This window comes from Cyprinodon tularosa, unplaced genomic scaffold (genome assembly GCF_016077235.1).
Source record: "Cyprinodon tularosa strain WSP-4 unplaced genomic scaffold, ASM1607723v1 ctg123, whole genome shotgun sequence".
Taxonomy (NCBI): domain Eukaryota; kingdom Metazoa; phylum Chordata; class Actinopteri; order Cyprinodontiformes; family Cyprinodontidae; genus Cyprinodon; species Cyprinodon tularosa.
This window is the reverse complement of record NW_024038037.1, coordinates 869,299-888,178: the sequence shown is the minus strand read 5'-3', so window position 1 is coordinate 888,178 and position 18,880 is coordinate 869,299. Positions and strand designations below refer to the sequence as shown.

At 42.4% G+C, this 18,880-nt stretch overlaps 1 protein-coding gene across 1 annotated transcript in view; it reads left to right on the top strand.

Annotated features, from left to right (window-relative positions):
• The window catches only part of LOC119777371 (titin-like), a 214,274-nt gene that overhangs the window by 183,963 nt on the left and 11,431 nt on the right, over nucleotides 1-18,880 (top strand). The window contains exons 211-238 of the mRNA XM_038276228.1: nucleotides 101-397; nucleotides 542-1,129; nucleotides 1,230-1,532; nucleotides 1,636-1,932; nucleotides 3,690-3,977; nucleotides 4,062-4,361; nucleotides 4,453-4,604; nucleotides 4,730-4,880; nucleotides 4,994-5,293; nucleotides 5,453-7,219; nucleotides 7,325-7,618; nucleotides 7,731-8,018; nucleotides 8,137-8,436; nucleotides 8,531-8,865; nucleotides 9,095-10,826; nucleotides 10,911-11,213; nucleotides 11,320-11,631; nucleotides 12,715-13,005; nucleotides 13,092-13,391; nucleotides 13,558-13,699; nucleotides 13,787-13,950; nucleotides 14,046-14,348; nucleotides 16,188-16,469; nucleotides 16,564-17,157; nucleotides 17,261-17,551; nucleotides 17,646-17,945; nucleotides 18,151-18,453; nucleotides 18,565-18,867. Coding sequence (XP_038132156.1) covers nucleotides 101-397; nucleotides 542-1,129; nucleotides 1,230-1,532; nucleotides 1,636-1,932; nucleotides 3,690-3,977; nucleotides 4,062-4,361; nucleotides 4,453-4,604; nucleotides 4,730-4,880; nucleotides 4,994-5,293; nucleotides 5,453-7,219; nucleotides 7,325-7,618; nucleotides 7,731-8,018; nucleotides 8,137-8,436; nucleotides 8,531-8,865; nucleotides 9,095-10,826; nucleotides 10,911-11,213; nucleotides 11,320-11,631; nucleotides 12,715-13,005; nucleotides 13,092-13,391; nucleotides 13,558-13,699; nucleotides 13,787-13,950; nucleotides 14,046-14,348; nucleotides 16,188-16,469; nucleotides 16,564-17,157; nucleotides 17,261-17,551; nucleotides 17,646-17,945; nucleotides 18,151-18,453; nucleotides 18,565-18,867 — 11,280 coding nt within the window. The remainder of the gene's footprint in view (nucleotides 1-100; nucleotides 398-541; nucleotides 1,130-1,229; nucleotides 1,533-1,635; nucleotides 1,933-3,689; nucleotides 3,978-4,061; nucleotides 4,362-4,452; nucleotides 4,605-4,729; nucleotides 4,881-4,993; nucleotides 5,294-5,452; nucleotides 7,220-7,324; nucleotides 7,619-7,730; nucleotides 8,019-8,136; nucleotides 8,437-8,530; nucleotides 8,866-9,094; nucleotides 10,827-10,910; nucleotides 11,214-11,319; nucleotides 11,632-12,714; nucleotides 13,006-13,091; nucleotides 13,392-13,557; nucleotides 13,700-13,786; nucleotides 13,951-14,045; nucleotides 14,349-16,187; nucleotides 16,470-16,563; nucleotides 17,158-17,260; nucleotides 17,552-17,645; nucleotides 17,946-18,150; nucleotides 18,454-18,564; nucleotides 18,868-18,880) is intronic.

Here is an 18,880-nt window from a genome sequence, read left to right as displayed (position 1 = left end):
TACATTTACACAGATACATTCTAAGTTATATTTGTATAGTTATACAAATGAAAAAAAAAACAGATTTGTCAATGAAGCATATATTGTCATCTTTTTCCAGAAAAGCCAAGCCCCCCACCAAAGCTTGGAGTAACTGATGTCTCTAAGGAGAGCGTGTCATTGGCGTGGGCTAAACCTGAACATGATGGAGGCAGCAGAATTACTGGATATCTGGTTGAAGCACTGGAAAAGGGTCAGGAGAAGTGGGTTAAATGTGGTGTAACCAAGTTTACCCACTTTACAGTGTCTGGCCTAAGGGAGAAATCAGAGTACTTCTTCAGAGTCAAAGCTGAGAACCATGCCGGATTTAGCGATGTTAAGGAAATGTTCACCCCTGTCATGGTCAAAGATCAGCTTGGTACGTTTGAAATTATGAACATTTTTCAAGTCACTATTTCAACCAAGAAAAATTTTTGTTTTTTTTTGGTTGACTTGTCTTCTATTGACAATTGGGTCAAAAACCTAATGATGTGATAAAACTTTGATCTTTGTGTTTCTGTAGAATCTCCCGAAGTCATTATGAAGGACTTCCCCCACAACACAGTGTACGTCCGAGCTGGCTCCACTCTCAAGTGTGAAATTCCTCTGACTGGCCAACCCCTGCCCAAAGTCACTCTTTCCAAGGATAATGTAGTGCTCAAGTCAACAATGAGGTTCAACTCTGAAGTCACTCCTGACAGCATCAAAATCATCCTGCGTGAAAGCGTTGCAGGAGACACAGGACGCTATGATATAACTGCCTCCAACTCGAGTGGAACCACCAAGTCCTTTGTCAATATTGTGGTTCTAGATCGCCCTAGTGTCCCACTTGGACCTGTGGAACTGTTTGATGTCACAGAAGACAGTGTAGGCCTCAGGTGGTTCCCACCAGCATATGATGGTGGTAGCCCAATCACAAACTATATCATCCAGAAGAGAGAAACAACTACAGCAAACTGGATTGATGTGTCTTCTGCTGTGGCCCGTTGCACTATAAAGATTCTGAAACTTACCACTGGCCTGGAGTACCAGTTCAGAATCAGGGCTGAAAACAAATATGGAATAAGCGAACATATTGACTCTCCAGTAGTCACAGTGAACCTTCCATACAGTAAGGGTTTTATTTATTTTCCATTTTCTAATGTGTGACTTTAAATCTCCGTTTTGATAATAAAATATAAAAACTTTTAACACTGCTGTTTATCTTTCAGCTGTTCCAGATGTGCCATCAACTCCCGAGATTACTGCGGTAACCAGGGAGAGCATTGCATTAGCCTGGAAGGAGCCCAAGTCAGATGGAGGAAGCCATGTGTTTGGTTACCATCTCCAGATGAAAGATAGAAACAGCATCATGTGGCAGAGAGTTAACAAAACTGTAATCCGTGCCACACATTATAAGGTCACTAATGTTAATGCTGGACTCATTTATGAGTTTAAGGTGGCAGCAGAAAATGCGGCTGGTCTTAGTGCTTTCAGCAAGTCTTCAGATGCTGTGCTGGCAATAGATGCCTGTGGTGAGTAGTACTAAAGAAGTAATTGCAAAGGTTTACAGAAATCAAATCTTTTCAACTTCTATGAAAAAAACCATGTTAATTTAATTCCTGTTTATTTCTGTAGAACCACCGATTAACCTCAGAATCAGTGACATCACCAAAACCACTATCAGCCTTGCCTGGGAGAAGCCCAACTATGATGGTGGATCCCCTATTACTGCTTACATGATTGAGAAAAGAGAGGGTGTTAGTCCGAAGTGGTTCAAAGCTCACCTCACCAATATCACAGACACACATTTCACTGTGACTGGACTTACCCAGAATGAAACGTACGAGTTCAGGGTGATGGCCAAAAATGCTGTTGGTTCAGTCAGCAACCCATCTATGACAGCTGGACCAGTTACCTGTGTGGACACCTATGGTATGAATATCTTTTGTATTTGAATTTATGTAAATTATTTCAGAGAGATCCCAAATAATCTGCTGCCTTTTTGTTTTACACAATTTTGTTTTTACTAGGGCTGCAACTAACGATTATTTTAAAAATCAATGAATCGGCCGATTATTTTTTCGATTAATCGATGAATCGGACACAAAATATTTTTTTTATATTAACCTCTTTATTCCAAAATAAACATTTTATTCAGAACAAACAAGCACACAAGTACAGGTTGCTCATTAACTGTCCTGGTGCAATATGAAAAATAAATGTTTGTTTTAAAACTACGCAAACTTACATGAGAAATGTAGCTGTACATCCACAAAATATAGAGTACTTTGTTTCATAAAGCGCAAAAAGAGACAGACATTTTTGTTTGTTAAAGCCCCTAAGGGGTTCAAACAATAGGCCCCCCCATTTCAACAAATGAGGTTTTTTTTAGACTAATAGAGTTCTGCCTTTTAAGACAGGAAAGTATAGCAGTTAAAGTTGCTACTTGAGAAAATACTGAACCATAGAGATAAAAATAGCCCTGTGATTCAAATTATAAATTGTATTTGGAAAATACAATGAGAGAACTAGGGGTGGTAAAAAAAACACATCCTCCAAAGACAGATACTATTTCCATGGGAATGTGGCATATAATTAATTGACATATTACTGATCTTGCTGGATTTTATTCTGCTTTACTTCCATAAATTGCAGGATCTTCTTTACTTTATCTTTGCGAGAAGATTTAAACTTTAAAAGCCTTGCCCTCATAATTTGCAAATTAATTTATTTATAAAGTAAATATAAACGCTGCTTAAGCTAATTCAAATGAAATTAAAAGTAAAATAAGTAGCCAACCTTATCACTGTCTGTAACCTACTAACACGGTAAGGAAAGCATCAGATGAGCTACCTGAGAAACTAACTTACGTTTCCCCACTTTAAAATGAAAAAAACATGGTTACTCATCCTGCTGATGAGCTATCTTCACTGCCATTGAAGGCTCCAACATGTTTTCTTTTCAGGTGCTGCGTCATAACAGTGGTGCTTCCGTGCCATGTTTATTTGTTTTTACAAAAGTTGCATGTTACGACTTTTTTCACTTTACAAAGCGCAGGCTATTTTAATTATTGTGATCAATTTGCGCCGTCAATCCCGGGGCATGCGCGCTTCATTTGCAGTCTGGAAGCTGAGGATAAACTCCTCACTAAAATCCTGCGGCTCGGACTGCAGCGCTGAGAGGGATTCTTGTGGGAGAGGGAGAAAGGCGTTGGGATGGGGGAGGCGCCCCACGGCAGCAGCTGCCACTGGAGGACAAGAGTAGGAACGATACATGCTTTCACGTAAGAATCTCCAAAAGCCGCCAGTGACACTGTAAAAAGTCGCCAGATTTGTCGCTAGTCGCTTTTTAAAAAAATAGTCGCTGGAGGGGTCTGAAAAGTCGCTGAGTTGGCAACACTGCAACTGCGGCGCTGACTCGCTCCGCCATATTTTTTTTTTCTTCCCCGGGATGACGGCGGCGGCGGATGACGCATTAATCGCGCGACACAACTAATCGATGATTAAATTCGTTGCCAACGCTTTTAAAAGTCGATTTTTATCGATTTTATCGATTCGTTGTTGCAGCCCTAGTTTTTACCCCTTGTATGTTGAGGCATATCTGTTTCACACATTGACATTGTGCTCCTGTTATTTGGGATACCTATATGTATGAGAAATTAAAAATAAAATTGTGTTTGTTTTCATCAGGTGCCCCAGAGATTGAAATTCCACAGGAGTACCTTAACGAGGTCAAATACAAGGCTGGCTCAGACGTACAACTCAAATTTAATATCACAGCTAAACCTGCCCCCACAATTGAGTGGTTTAAAGATGGCAGAGAGCTAAAACCTTCTGCTCAGCTATCTTTCAAACACCTGTTTGAATCAACCAGTATATTCTTGAGGGACACCACTCGTCTAAACTCAGGGACCTATGAGGTCAAGGTGAAGAACTCCCTGGGATCTGCATGCGCCATTGTTAGGCTGCTTATTCAAGGTATTTAGATAATAATCTAAAATATTTTAATTTGGACATAAACAAGATGATATATACATAATTTGAATATATTTATTCCATCAGACAAGCCAGGACCCCCTGCTGGAGAAATTCAATTCAAGAAGGTTATGGCTGACAACATCACCATCATGTGGTCCCCGCCTGCGGATGAGGGAGGTGCCATGGTTACGCACTATATTGTAGAGAAAAGAGAAACCAGCAGAGTCATGTGGTCTATTGTGTCTGAGAAACTCGTTGACTGCATAGTGAATGTACCCAGACTCATCAAGGGCAACGAGTACATCTTTAGAGTTCGTGGAGTCAACAAATATGGCATTGGAGACCCACTGGAGTCTGAGCCCATTATTGCAAAGAATCCGTTCGGTAACAAAAAACACAAAGCAGTGTTACTAGTTCAATACAGTAGAATAGACTAAACAGACTTATCCGAACTGTATATTTTAATATTCTACAGTTCCCCCAAGTGAACCATCCAAGCCCAAGGTCACTATGATCACCAAGTCCACAATGACGGTGATTTGGGAAAGACCTGCACTTGATGGAGGCAGTGATATTGATGGCTATTACCTTGAGAAAAGGGAGAAGAAGAGTCTTCAGTGGTTCAAGGTTGGTTTATCTTTCATATTTATTGGCTTCTTGCTTGTTGATTGCCAAACAAATCGTGGACATTCTATTCAGTTCAAAAATGGTTTATCAATGGTTAAATACAAATATCACTTGTTTTGCTCTAGGTGGTGAAGGGAACAATCAGAGACACCAGACAGAAAGTCAGTAACCTAACTGAGAACAATGAGTACCAGTTCAGAGTTTGTGCTGTAAACAAAGCCGGTGCCGGAAACTACTCTGAGGCCTCTGACCTTTACAAGGCCTATGACCCCATTGGTAAGCCACAACATTTCAATTTGCTTCAAAATTGTAGTGTTTATATTTAAAATGGGTTTGTAAGTAGCTACTAAAAATGTTTGCTTTTTTTGGTTTCGTTTTTTTTACTTCAGATCTTCCTGGTGAACCCTTAAAGTTGCGTGTAGTTGACTCAACTAAGACCTCCATCACTCTTGGATGGGAGAAGCCTGTCTATGATGGTGGCAGTGAAATCACACACTATTTACTAGAACAGATGAATACGGAAGAGAAAGAATGGATCATCACAAACCCAGAGGTTAAGGCTTGCGAGTATGTGGTATCCCACCTCAAACCTAGCACCTACTATTATTTCAGGGTTTCTGCCGTGAACTGCAAGGGTAAAGGGGAGGACATCAAGATGTACCAGCCTGTGCAAGCCAAAGACATATTAGGTTTGGATTTTATTTGTGATCAAAACATCTTACATCAAATATGTAAAAAACTCATTATAGAAAAAAATAACCAAATGTTATTATCTTCCTTATTTTGGTTTATAATTGCATTTTTTTTGCTTTAATACTAATCGTTTTTGTTTTTTTTGTGTTCAACAGAGGAGGCTGATTTGGACTTAGATGTTCCCATGACAACACAATACACAGCTAGAGCTGGCCGTGATGTGGAAGTGTTTATTCCATTGAAGGGACGCCCAGCTCCAAATGTGACCTGGCGACGTAGTGATCGTAACATGGCGGGTGATAACCGCTATACCATCACTAGCACTGAGAGATCTACCACATTGCTCATTCCCAAGGTCACTCGTGATGATTGTGGAAAGTATGTGTTAGAGATAGAGAATGGTGTAGGTGAACCCAAAGTAATTACAGTTTCCCTGAGGGTTCTAGATAGTCCATCCTCCTGCCAGAAGCTTATAATCAAGAATGTAACAAGGGGTAAGCTGACTCTCAGCTGGGAGGCTCCTCTTGTTGATGGTGGCTCTCCCGTCACAAATTATATCGTTGAGAAGAAAGCCTCGACCATGAAGGCCTACCAGGTGATCAGCTCAGAATGCCTTAACACATCTTACAAAGTTACTGGCCTGGAAGAGGACATTGCCTACTTTTTCCGTGTGTCAGCTGAAAATGAGTTTGGTATGGGTGACCCTTGTGAGTCCAGTGAAGCTGTCAGAGCGACAGAGACTCCTGCAGCTGTTAAAAACCTTGTAATGTTGGACTCTACAAAGGTCTCCGTTACCTTGCAGTGGACCCGACCTGACCATGATGGAGGCAGCCATATCACAGAGTATATCATTGAAAAGAGAAGCCAGGATGAAGTAAACTGGAGTTTAGGTGCCACATGCAAACGCTGCACTTGTGAAGTGACTGGACTCAGGGAGAATGCTATAATGGATTTCAGAGTATTTGCCAAGAATGAAAAAGGAAGAAGTGACTTCTCTCAGATTGGTCCAATCATAGTGATGGACTTTATCATCCCCCCAGAAGCTAATCTTAGTGATTATCCTAATGGAGAGCTGGCTGTCCGTGTTGGTCAAAACATCCATATTGAGCTACCCTTCAAGGGCAAACCAAGGCCTGCAATCAGCTGGCTAAAGGATAACCTACCACTAAAGGAGAGTGATAAGATTCGCTTTAGGACCACTGACAACAAGACCTCAGTCACAGTCAGGGGAGCCAAGAAGGAGAATGCTGGACAGTACACCTTAGTTTTGGACAACAGAGTCATCAAAAACTACTTTGACATCAAAGTCATTACTCTGGGACCCCCCACAGCTCCTGTTGGTCCCATTCGCTTTGATGAGATAAAGGCTCAGAGTATCATAATTTCCTGGGATGAGCCAAAGGAGGATGGAGGTGGTGAGATTACATGCTACAGTGTGGAGAAGCGTGAAACTTCTCATGCTAACTGGAAAATGGTCTGCTCAAGTGTTGTTAGGACCACCTTCAAGATCCCTAACCTTGTCAAGGGAACGCAGTACCAGTTCAGAGTCCGTGCAGAGAACAAATATGGAGTCAGCGAGCCTCTCTGCTCTTCAGATGTTATTGCCCAGCACCAGTATAAACCTCCAGGTCCGCCAGGAAAGCCAGTTGCCTTCAATGTCACCAGTGATGGCATGACAATCAAGTGGGATGCCCCAGGCTTTGATGGAGGTTCCCCTATCTTGGGTTATCATGTTGAAAAGAAGGATAGGAACAGCCTCTTGTGGCAGAAGGTGAATTCCACTATTATTTCCAATAAAGAGTACAGGATTATCGGTCTCCTGGAAGGTCTGGAGTACTCTTTTAGAGTTTATGCCGAGAACAATGCTGGACTCAGCCCTGTCAGTGAGCAGAGCAAACACGCTCTGGCTATATCCCCTGTTGGTAAGTTTACAAATGGCTATATATCCAAATGTTTTGCCAGTAGGCTGTGAATGTTGCTCTATTAGAAAAAACATATTTAATCAAAGATGCTCTATTCTTGTCTAGATCCACCTGGCACTCCTGTCTGCATTGACACAACCAGAGATTCAGTCACCTTGCAATGGGAAATCCCCAAGAGAGACGGTGGAAGCAAAATTGTTGCTTACAATGTAGAGAGGCGCCAAGGAAGGGGAAAATGGCTGAGATGCAACTTCATTGATATAAGTGAGACACAGTTCACTGTGACCGGTCTGTCTCCTGGAGACAGATTTGAGTTCAGAGTAATTGCAAGGAATGCCGTTGGCACAGTCAGTCCTCCATCTAACTCCTCTGGATACATCATGACCAAAGATGAAAGCAGTATGTTTTTATATATATATATATATATTTTTTTTTTAGAAAAATGAACACTTGAAACTGTTTGTCACAAATAATCTGACTTTAATTCATCTCTTGATTTTTTTGCTATCAGTTGCTCCTGAAATTGAGTGGTCCCCAGACCAGGTGGTCACTCTGAGGGCCGGGGAAAATGTTAAGCTTAGCTGTACCATCACTGGGCGCCCAGTTCCCCAGGTTGTGTGGTACAAGGATGGAAAAGAGATTGATAAGAGAACAATGATTGACATTGAAATCACCACTGGAATTGGTACCAGCAGTCTGTTTATCCGTGATGCAGACAGGAACCACCGTGGAATTTATACAGTTGAAGCCAAAAACAGCTCTGGTACAAGGAAAGCAGATGTTAACGTCAGAGTTCAAGGTTGGTAAATTAGTACTTATATTTTACCATAAAACTGGTATAAGAGGCCATTAAATTACATTTAAAAGAGAGTCTGTTACCCTTTGATGCTGACCTATGATCTGCTGTATTTGCACAGATACTCCTGGACCTGTTGAGGGTCCCATACGCTTCACCGGCATCACAGCTGAAAAGTGCACTGTATGGTGGAACCCACCAGAAAATGACGGCTGTGCTGCGATCTCCCACTACGTAGTGGAGAAAAGAGAAACATCCCGACTTTCCTGGGCCTTGGTTACATCTAAATGTGAAGCTTGTTCATACAACGTTACCAACCTCATCAAGGGCAATGAGTACCAGTTCAGAATCTCTGCAGTCAATAAATTTGGTGTTGGGAAACAACTGGATTCTGACCCAGTCATTGCACGCATGCAATACAGTAAGTTATGTTACATCAAATATATTCTAAACTGCCTGCAGGGTACAAAGAAGGATTTTGCAACACACTTTTTTTTTTCTCCTCTACTCCTCAGCTGTACCGGATGCACCTGGTACACCAGATGCAACTCATGTGACTGGAAGCAGCATCACTTTGTGCTGGGCCAGGCCAAGATCAGATGGAGGAAATGAGATCAAGCATTACATTCTAGAAAGACGTGAGAAAAAGAGCCTTCGCTGGGTTAGAGTCTCCTCCAAGAGGCCTATAACTGAGCTTAGACATCGTGTCACTAACCTGACTGAGGGCAATGAGTACGAATTCCGCGTAATGGCAGAAAATGGGGCTGGTATTGGACCAACCAGCAGCACCTCCAGGCTCTTCAAATGCAGAGAGCCAACGAGTGCTCCTAGTGCTCCCAGTGTGATCAAGGTAGGACCTTGCATTAACACTTTATTAATATCACGGAGCACAGACAAAGATGGTGCTCATTAACGTTTAGGTTTAAAATTATTATGATGCCAATTAGTTGAATATGGAGACCATTATTATAAAGAATAAAAAGTTTTTTAAAGAAATATTAAGAAAAAGTGCTAAAACAAATGACTCACACGAAAATATATAGAAACAGAAAAAAAGCATTTTCTTTCTTTCCTAACAGGTCATTGACTCCACCAAGTCCTCTGTCACCCTAGAATGGATGAAACCAGTCTTTGATGGTGGCTTGGAAATTATTGGCTACAATATTGACATGTGTAAGGCCAGTCTGGAGGAGTGGCACAGAGTCAACAGTCAGATTTGTATTCACAACAGGTACACTGCAAAGGGCCTGGTACCTGGAGAGCTTTACAAATTCAGAGTCAGTGCTGTAAATGGATCGGGAGAGGGTGAAGCTTCAGTTATGCCACACCCTGTTCAGGCTCTTGATAGGCTTACATCTCCGGAAATTGACATTGATGCAAACTTCAAGCAAACTCATATTGTAAAGAACGGAGGAACAGTCACTCTCAGTATCGCTTTCAGAGGAAAGCCTGCTCCCCTTGCCACCTGGTCACGAGCAGACGGTGAGCTCCCTGTCATGGCTGATGTGGTCACCACTGACAACTCCTCTACCTTGACTATAGAAAGTTGCACAAGGTATGAGGCAGGAAAATACACTCTGTCCCTGGAGAACAACAGTGGGCGCAAGTCCATCACATTCACGGTTAAAGTCTTAGACACACCAGGACCTCCAGGAGCAATCTCATTCAAAGATGTTACTCGTGGTGCTTTGACAATGATGTGGGATGCTCCATCCAATGATGGTGGATCCCGAATCCACCACTACATTGTGGACAAGCGTGAGGCAAGCCGCCTTGCTTGGCAGGAGGTTAGCAGCAAGAGCTCTCGCCAAATGATAAGGATAACTGGTCTAGATATTGGTGTGCCATATTTGTTTAGAGTGACTGCTGTCAACCAATATGGCCAAGGAGAACCTAAAGAGATGACTGAGCCCATTGTTGCTACTGAAGAGCCTGCACCACCCAAAAGATTAGATGTTGTTGACACCACTAACTCCACAGCTTCCCTGGTGTGGCTTAAACCGGAGCATGATGGAGGAAGCCGCATCCGAGGTTACATTGTTGAATTCAGAGCTAAGGGCACTGACCGTTGGGTTGTTTATGGAGAGAGTAAGTTACAGAAGATGCTGATTGAAGGTCTGATTGAAAACACTGAGTATGACTTCAGGGTGAAAGCCAAGAATGATGCTGGAATCAGTGAGCCCCAGGGTACCTTCAGCTCTGTGGTCATTAAGGAACCTCTCATCGAACCAACTGCTGATCTAAGCAGTATCACTAACCAGCTCATTACCTGTAAGATTTCCAACACTTTCACAATTGATATTCCCATCAGCGGCAGACCTGCACCCAAGGTCACATGGAAGCTGGAGGAAATGAAGCTAAAAGAAACTGACAGAGTCTTGATCAGGACCACAAAGGAGATAACCACACTGATTGTGAGGGACAGCAAGAGAAGTGACAGTGGGAAGTATTATCTGATCCTAGAGAACGCTGCTGGTGTGATGACTTTCACAGTGACTGTAGTGATCGTAGGCAGGCCGAGTCCCCCCACTGGCCCTGTAGAGGTTTCTGGAATCTCCTCAGAGTCCTGCACACTGTCGTGGTCTGAGCCTGCTGATGATGGTGGGACTGAAATAACCAACTACATTGTTGAAAAACGTGAGTCTGGCCACGCTTCATGGCAGGTGGTAAACTCCAGTGTGCAGAGAACCACAATCAAAGTAACTCATTTGACCAAATACATGGAGTACACATTCAGGGTCAGTGCTGAGAATAAGTTCGGAGTCAGCAAGTCTATCGAGTCTGCGGCTGTTGTGATCGAACATCCATTTAGTAAGTTTATTTTTAGCAAAGCATTTTAAAACTAATTTGATGTGGATGAAGTTGGAAATCATTTCATCTCCTTTTCATTTGCAGTTCCTCCAAGTCCTCCAACTCGTCCCGATGTGGTGTCTGTTTCGGCCAATGCTATTGCCATTAAGTGGGATGTGCCATATTCTGATGGTGGCAGCCAGGTGACCGGATACTGGATTGAGAAGAAAGAGAGGAACACAATCCTGTGGGTTAGGGAAAACAAACTGCCCTGTCTGGAGTGCCATTACAAGGTATCCAACCTGATAGAGGGTCTGGAGTATCAGTTCAGGGTCTACGCCATGAACATCGCTGGACTCAGCAAAGCCAGTGAAGCTTCCAGACCAGTGGTGGCACTCAATCCTGTTGGTAAGGAGAATGTTTATGTCCAATATAGTTAACAAGTACTACTAATGATAGTTATTGTGAAATATTTGCTGCAGTATTTGTTACATTTCTCACATACCCTGTTTAGATCCACCTGGTAATCCTGAGGTTACAGACATCAGCCGCTCCTCTGTGTCGCTGTGCTGGACTGTGCCCTTCAATGATGGTGGCAGTAAGATTGTCGGTTACATTGTGGAGAGGAAGGTCTACAGCACTGACGAGTGGGATGACAACCGTTGGCTTAAGTGCAACTACACCACAATCACTGAGAACTACTTCACAGTCACAAACTTGGGAGAGGGAGAAACCTACGAGTACCGTGTAATCGCCAAGAATGCAGCTGGAGTCCACAGCGTACCTTCTCAGTCTACCGGACCAGTTACATGCAAGGACGAATACTGTAAGTCTACCTGCTTCTCCTTGCTTCCCTTTTCTTTACATTTTCATTCGCCATGTTTCTTTATTTTGTTAAGGAAAGTTCTGTGTTTACATCTTGAAGCTTTCTCTCTCCAGTTCTTTTTTCCTGAGAAGAAATCACTTGGGACAAACTCTTTAAATAACACTTCATAATGTATATATTTTAAATAACCATTAGACATAAAAACAGATTTTGATAGAAATTGTAGATACATAGAAAGTTCAGCGTATGCCATTGTTTTAAAAGATTCTGGGATGTCCGTTATACCCTTGCTAAATCGGCAAGGTGTGACAGGGGCCTTAGGGTTACCGAAAGCAGCGCTTACCAACTGGGCTTACATCTCATAAATTGGCAATGATTCACAGTTAAAGAAGCATTTTATACATCTCCAGTCTCCAGAGTCCATTAACAAATGCTGCAATTTCCCAGCTTGGGATGAACTATATATCTCTCTATCTAAAGAGGCTATCATGTTGATTCACATAATTTCAATATATAAACCGTCAATAAGTCTTTTGTCACTTTAACCTCATCAAAATGCGTGAGTGATGATACGTTATTGAGAAAAGAAACAGACGTGTTTTGTAAGAGCAGGAGGAATATTTCACATCGCTAACCACCCCTATCAAGCTTGCATGTGCGTCTGTGCTTTCTATTCCTGCAAACTTAAAGAGCTGAACATATGAGTGTTTTCATTAAGCTTTGTCAGCCACATTTTTCTTGATAACTGCCACTCAAAGATATCATATTTATTTTTCTTTGTTTCCAACCAACACTTTTAAAAGCCAATGTTAAGCTCTTTACCAAAAGTTGCAGACAATCAATCCTACAGCAACGGTGGCTGAATGAACATGGGTAACCCGGTTAATGACTCATTAAAGTTTTACTCTATTTTTGACAACAGAAAATGCTGAGGTTTGTAACCTTTCCTAAATGTTGCTAAAACATAGTATCTTCAGGCAAATGTCTTTGCCCCATCCCTTCACACTAAAAATCTTAATTGCAAATTATCCTGCATTTCGTTTTTCTGCACAAATTAAGAATTTAATGTGTTTTCTGCTGTAGCTCCTCCAAAAGCTGAACTCGACAGCAAGTTTACACGCGAGACCATCACTGTTATGGCCGGCTCCGACCTCGTCCTGGATGGTGTTGTAGGAGGCAAACCAGAACCAACCGTCTACTGGTCCAAGGGTGACAAGATTTTGGAGCTGGGAGAGAAATACTCCCTGACATATACATCGACAAAAGCCATGGTTGTGATCAAGAACTGTGACAGATACGATTCTGGCAGATACATCCTCACTGTCAAGAATGCCAATGGTATCAAGACAGCGTCAGTAAATGTGAAGGTTCTGGGTGAGTTACAATGTAGCAACACTATGACTGAAGCTAGTACTTAAACATATCTAGGAAATCTCTAACTCTGTTTTTTTTCCTCTCAGACACTCCTGGACCACCAGCTGACAAGATTATAATCAGCAGAGTGACGGAGGAGAAATGTACGGTTTCCTGGAAGATTCCACTGGAGGATGGCGGAGACATTGTCTCCCATTACATCGTAGAGAGGCGTGAAACCAGCCGACTCAACTGGGTCATAATGGAGACAGAGTGCAAGTCACTGTCGTGTGTCAGCTCCAGGTTGATCAAGAACAATGAGTATATCTTCAGAGTCAGAGGAGTCAACAAGTTTGGACCTGGAGTTCCTCTGGAGTCTGAACCTGTCATCGCCAGGAACGCCTACAGTACGATACTACCCTTCTTTGTCAAATTTTAGGTTTAGTTGAACACTGATTGTTTTAGTAGCTTGGTGGAAGTTTACTAGTACTGTGACATTAGGTGTTATGCCTTTTTTAAGTGAAAGGAAAAAGTTATTCGCCAATCTGATATATGTGTGGCTGTCATTTCCAGCTGTCCCATCCCCGCCCGGCGCCCCAGAGGCCACAGCAGTGGCTAAGGAGCACATCATCATCGAGTGGCTCAAGCCAGAGAGTGACGGAGGCAGCGAGATCAAGAACTACATTGTGGAAAAACGAGAAAAGAGCAGCACCAGGTTAAAATAAGTTCTGGATAATAAGTAAAGATACAAGTTTTGTTGATTTCAAAACAAGGTAATGATCCACAATCTGTTCTGAATCAGATGGACTCGGGTTAACAGAACCTACACCATTTATGACATACGTCTGAAGATCACCGGCCTATTGGAGGGAGGAGAGTACCAGTTCAGAGTCACAGCTGTCAACAATGCTGGAGAGAGCCAGCCAAGCGATGCCTCACCATACATCCTCTGCAGAGATCCAACATGTACATTATTTTACTAATTTCCTAACGGTCTTTTCAATTTACCCATATATATCGCGCATCTAAAATAAATGTATGTTTACAATAATTTCCTTCAGACACCCCAGCTGCTCCTTCAACACCTCGTATCACTGATACAACTAAGCACAGCATCAACATGACCTGGACCAGGCCTATGTATGACGGAGGCTGTGATGTCACCGGCTACGTCATAGAGATCCTAGAGGAAGGGTCTGAGCAGTGGTACCGAGCCACCGCTAAGCCAATCAAGACCAACGAGTATGTGGCCGCTGGCCTGGCAGCCAATAAGAAGTACAGGTTCAGGGTGGCAGCCATTAACAGCAACGGCACTGGGGAGTTCAGTGAACCCAGCAGCGTAGTCGAGCCTCTGGAGAAAGTTGGTGAGTACTTTTTCACGAAGAACTTTAGGCAGTTTCATTATCATAATATTTTATCGTTAGCTTATATTCAATATAGCCATATTAGACAGAATCAACCTAACTGACTTTAAGCAATATTTAAAGAAAGCTACTCAACAAAGACATACTGTGCAAGTTTTAAACTCTGAAATACCTTCTTCTGGACACTTTATGGAGGTTTTCTTTGATATAGCCTTATAACTTTTTTCCCAGTCATGTTTCTTAGCAAAAGAAACTGAAAACTGAAACAGTTTCTAAAGCAGCTGAAGAGTAATTAAAAATCATATATTTAATAAAAGCAAAATAAATTTTATTTTTTACTGGTTGAAAACAGACAGCTTAAGAACAATACTTTTAAAAAAGCCAATTGGTAATAACAAAACCGGGAAAGATCCCCCTAAAAACTGGAGATATTTAAAAGCGAATTTCCTCGCCACTGTGCGGCTGCAGCTGTGTGGCTGCTTCACCAGTGGCTCTCCTTGAGTGATACAACTTGTTCAGTTTTGGGCAGAAACACCATTTGTTAAAGATAGGCTCTGTGTACGCACCCTGATGCTCTATCTTTCCGGTTCTTTTCCCTGAAAAGAGATCACTCGGGACAAACTCTTTGAATAACACTTCATATTTTATATTTATTAAATAACCAGGAGACATGACAACGGATTCTGATAGAAAATGTAATCTTACTCAGATCAGAGAAATTGCTTAGAATATACAGAAGGCAGCTGCTCACCTCTCAGGAAGTGGCCCCGATTAATAGTTAAAGAGGCATTTTATACATCTCCAGTCTGCCACATCATCTTATTTTACATCATACACATTAGCAGATGATTATACATTAATGGCTTCAGCCTTATCAAAATATTAAACTTTGTTCTTAGCTGAAGGACGCCGCTCTCATTCCATTTCTAAATCTTTGCCACGTACAAAATGAAGATTATAACTGTCCAGACAAAGGAACTGTCCTAATTAGATTAAAACATCAGTTCTGACGTACAACAGGCAGCCAATACCAGGGTGTGGTAAACTCACACTTCTTCAATGAAAATTATCCTAACAAGACCAAATATCCAATTAAAGGTGAAAGCAAGTGTAACTCCTCGTGGCAAATTAGTGTTGCACTTACCCCCTCTCATTCTGTACTGTTTACCAGCAGCCAGTGCTATTGCTTACCATTGAAATCAGCAAACACTAAATGTACCTTGCCACATTTTTCTTCAGAGCCCCTTTGCTGTCTTAAGTTGGTACCAAAGCTCTAAAGCTTGATCAATGTTCACCTTTGTTGTTTCTTTCTTGCTTTGAATCTACAAAATTTATAAGAGATAAAGCCATTTCTCAGATCTATACCTTTTGTTTTATGGCAAACAGACCACATTTGCACTTGGCCACGCCCACATGCTTTGATGTAGAAAAAAATAACTTTTCCAAATCACTGACCGGTTCTTAATCATGCTTTTATTTTCACAAGATCTTTTATTATTAAAAGTCAAAGTTGAATTTATGTTTAAAACAATTCAAATTCACAAAATATATACCTTTCATGATTTGTAACATGATGTTTCTTAATTCAGCTTGGCAAGAAAATTTTACTATATTAGTTGTTATTTATAGAATCAGTTCTGGATCATTTTAAAATACTGTACAAGTTTGTTTAAAACTTCTAATAAGGAAATATGCTATAATCAAATAATTCCAAATCAATTTAATAATTTTTGGATACATTAAAAACCAATACCATTCTTTCCAATTCATTCCTAGATAACAGACACAAAGCTGGTTAGAAGTTTTTGTTTAACTCATCTCCTACTGTGGTCCTTTCAGAAATGCCTGACCTGGAACTGGCAGATGACCTGAAGAAAACCGTGGTTCTGCGTGCTGGTGGTACCCTCCGTCTGTTTGTGTCAGTCGCTGGCAGACCGACACCAGTTGTTACCTGGAGAAAGACTGGCGTGGAACTACAGAGCCGAGGCTACATTGAGACTACAGACAGCTACACCTGTCTGATTGTTGAGAAGGTGAATCGCTACGATTCTGGAAAATATGTTGTTGAGGCAGAGAATCCATCTGGAAAGAAGACTTCTATCATTCTGGTTAAGGTCTACGGTACGTTATTTCTCAATGACTCTAAACTTCTTCAAAGACATACACATACAAATCTATATTTCATTTGTTTTTGTTTTTCTGTTCTTGACTTCAGACACTCCTGGTCCTCCTGGTTCAGTCAGGGTAAAGGACTACACCAAGGAATCTGTTGTGATCACATGGGATGTCCCAAGCCTTGACGGTGGTGCTCATGTCAGCAATTACATAATTGAAAAGAGAGAAGCCAGCATGAAGTCATACAAGACCGTAACCACAGAGTGCAGAAAAACTCTGTACAGGATCACCGGCTTGGAGGAAGGCGTGCACTACTTCTTCAGAGTCCTCCCTGAAAATATCTATGGCGTTGGTGAACCCTGCGAGACAGCTGAACCTGTGCTGGTGTGTGAAGTGCCTTCAGTGCCTATGGACCTCAGTATTGTGGATGTCACCAAGTCCACTGTGACCTTGCACTGGGAAAAACCACTGCATGAAGGTGGCAGCAGGCTGACCGGTTACATCATAGAGGCTTGCAAGGTGGGTTCAGACAGGTGGAGCGCCGTGGCTACAGTTAGGGCCTCGGTCTCCCAGCACACCATCCAGTCCCTGACAGAGAACGACCAGTACCTGTTCAGGATCCGTGCCACCAACAGCAGGGGAGCCAGTGAACCCATGGACCTTATGACACCCATTACAATCCAGGAGATTACAAGTGAGTCACCACACTATCAACATCTCACAACACTTAATACACATAATTTCTCCTCCCTAAAAGGAGGATTTTCCCCTGATAACTAATGTTTCATGAATTTCAGTGGTGCCCAAGATTGACATGACCAGTATCCCTCAGAAGATCGTTCATGTGCATCGTGGCAGACCTATTGACCTGAACATCCCAATCAAAGCCAAACCACAGCCGGTGTGCTCCTGGCATTTTGGTGGAATTAAGCTGAAGGACAGCTTGGACCGCATTAAGATAGACAGCAACGGCAAATTTACCCACCTCATCATCCGTGACACAACCATCAATGATACGGGAGATTACACTTTGGAGGTGAAGAATGCTGTCGGCATCGCCACTGAGGTTATCAAAGTCATCATTCTCGGTAGGAAAACGTCATACAAACAAATATCACATTGGGTGTATTCCTTACTTTGACGATAGACACATTTGTGAACATGAGTGTCGTTTCTGCACAGACAAACCCGGTATTCCTGTGGGTCCCATGAAGATTGAGGAGGTTGATGGTGTCTCAGTAACTGTTAGCTGGGAGCCCCCAGAGAAAGATGGTGGTGCCAACGTTAGTGGTTACGTGGTAGAGCAGAGGGAAGCACACCACCCAGGCTGGTCCACCGTCTCTGAATCAGTGACCAGACCGTGTTTCAAGTTCACCAGGCTTAACGAGGGAACAGAGTATGTGTTCCGTGCAGCTGCCATGAATCGCTTCGGCGTTGGTGGCTTCCTGCAGTCTGAGGTGGTGGAGTGCAAGAGCGCCAAGAGTGAGTTCTCAGAGACATAGAAATATGTTCTGTTCTCATTATCTTCCAAGTCATACACCAGTTTGAGCATTGAAGAATGTTTGCATGGCATTTAAACAGATATTAAGATCTAGAGACATGTTTGGCCATTTCATTTATTTGATTAATGCTTTAGAAGTTTGTGTCCAACAGTCCAGTAAAACTCCAACCTTTTGTTCCTGTCTAGCCATACCTGGACCTCCAAGCAGGCCAGAGGTTATTGACGTGACCCATGAAGGCATGACTCTGACCTGGCAACCTCCTGTGGACAACGGTGGCTCCACCATAGCGGGCTACATCATAGAACGCAAGGAGGCCCGTTCTGACAGATGGATGAGAATCAATAAGAATCCAGTCACTATGACCAGATACCGTTCATCTGGACTGATTGAGGGCCTTGAATATGAGTTCCGTATCACAGCAATCAACTCCAGAGGAACTGGCAAACCAAGTGAAAGTTCTGCCATTGTTGTTGCTATGGATCCCATCGGTAAGTGGTGCAAAACTCATTAATATTATATAATTACAACGGATAGTTTTAGTTGAAATATATAAAAGGGGAGGTGGTGTACTAACTAAATCTCTCTATGCTGCTAAACAGAACCCCCAGGTCCTCCAGTTCAACCCAGAGTCACTGATAGCACACGGACATCTGTCTCCCTGGCATGGCTGCCCCCTGAAGAAGAGGGTGGTTCTGTTGTCACAGGCTATCTTATTGAGATGCAAAAGGTGGACCAGGTTGAATGGACACTGTGCAACACCACACCGACCAAGATGTGCGAGTACACGCTAACCCACATGCCTCAGGGAGCGGAGTACAGGTTCAGGGTCATTGCATGCAATGCGGGCGGTGCTGGAGAGCCTGCAGAGATTTCTGGAGTGGTTAAAGTCCAAGAGATGCTTGGTGAGAGAAGAAG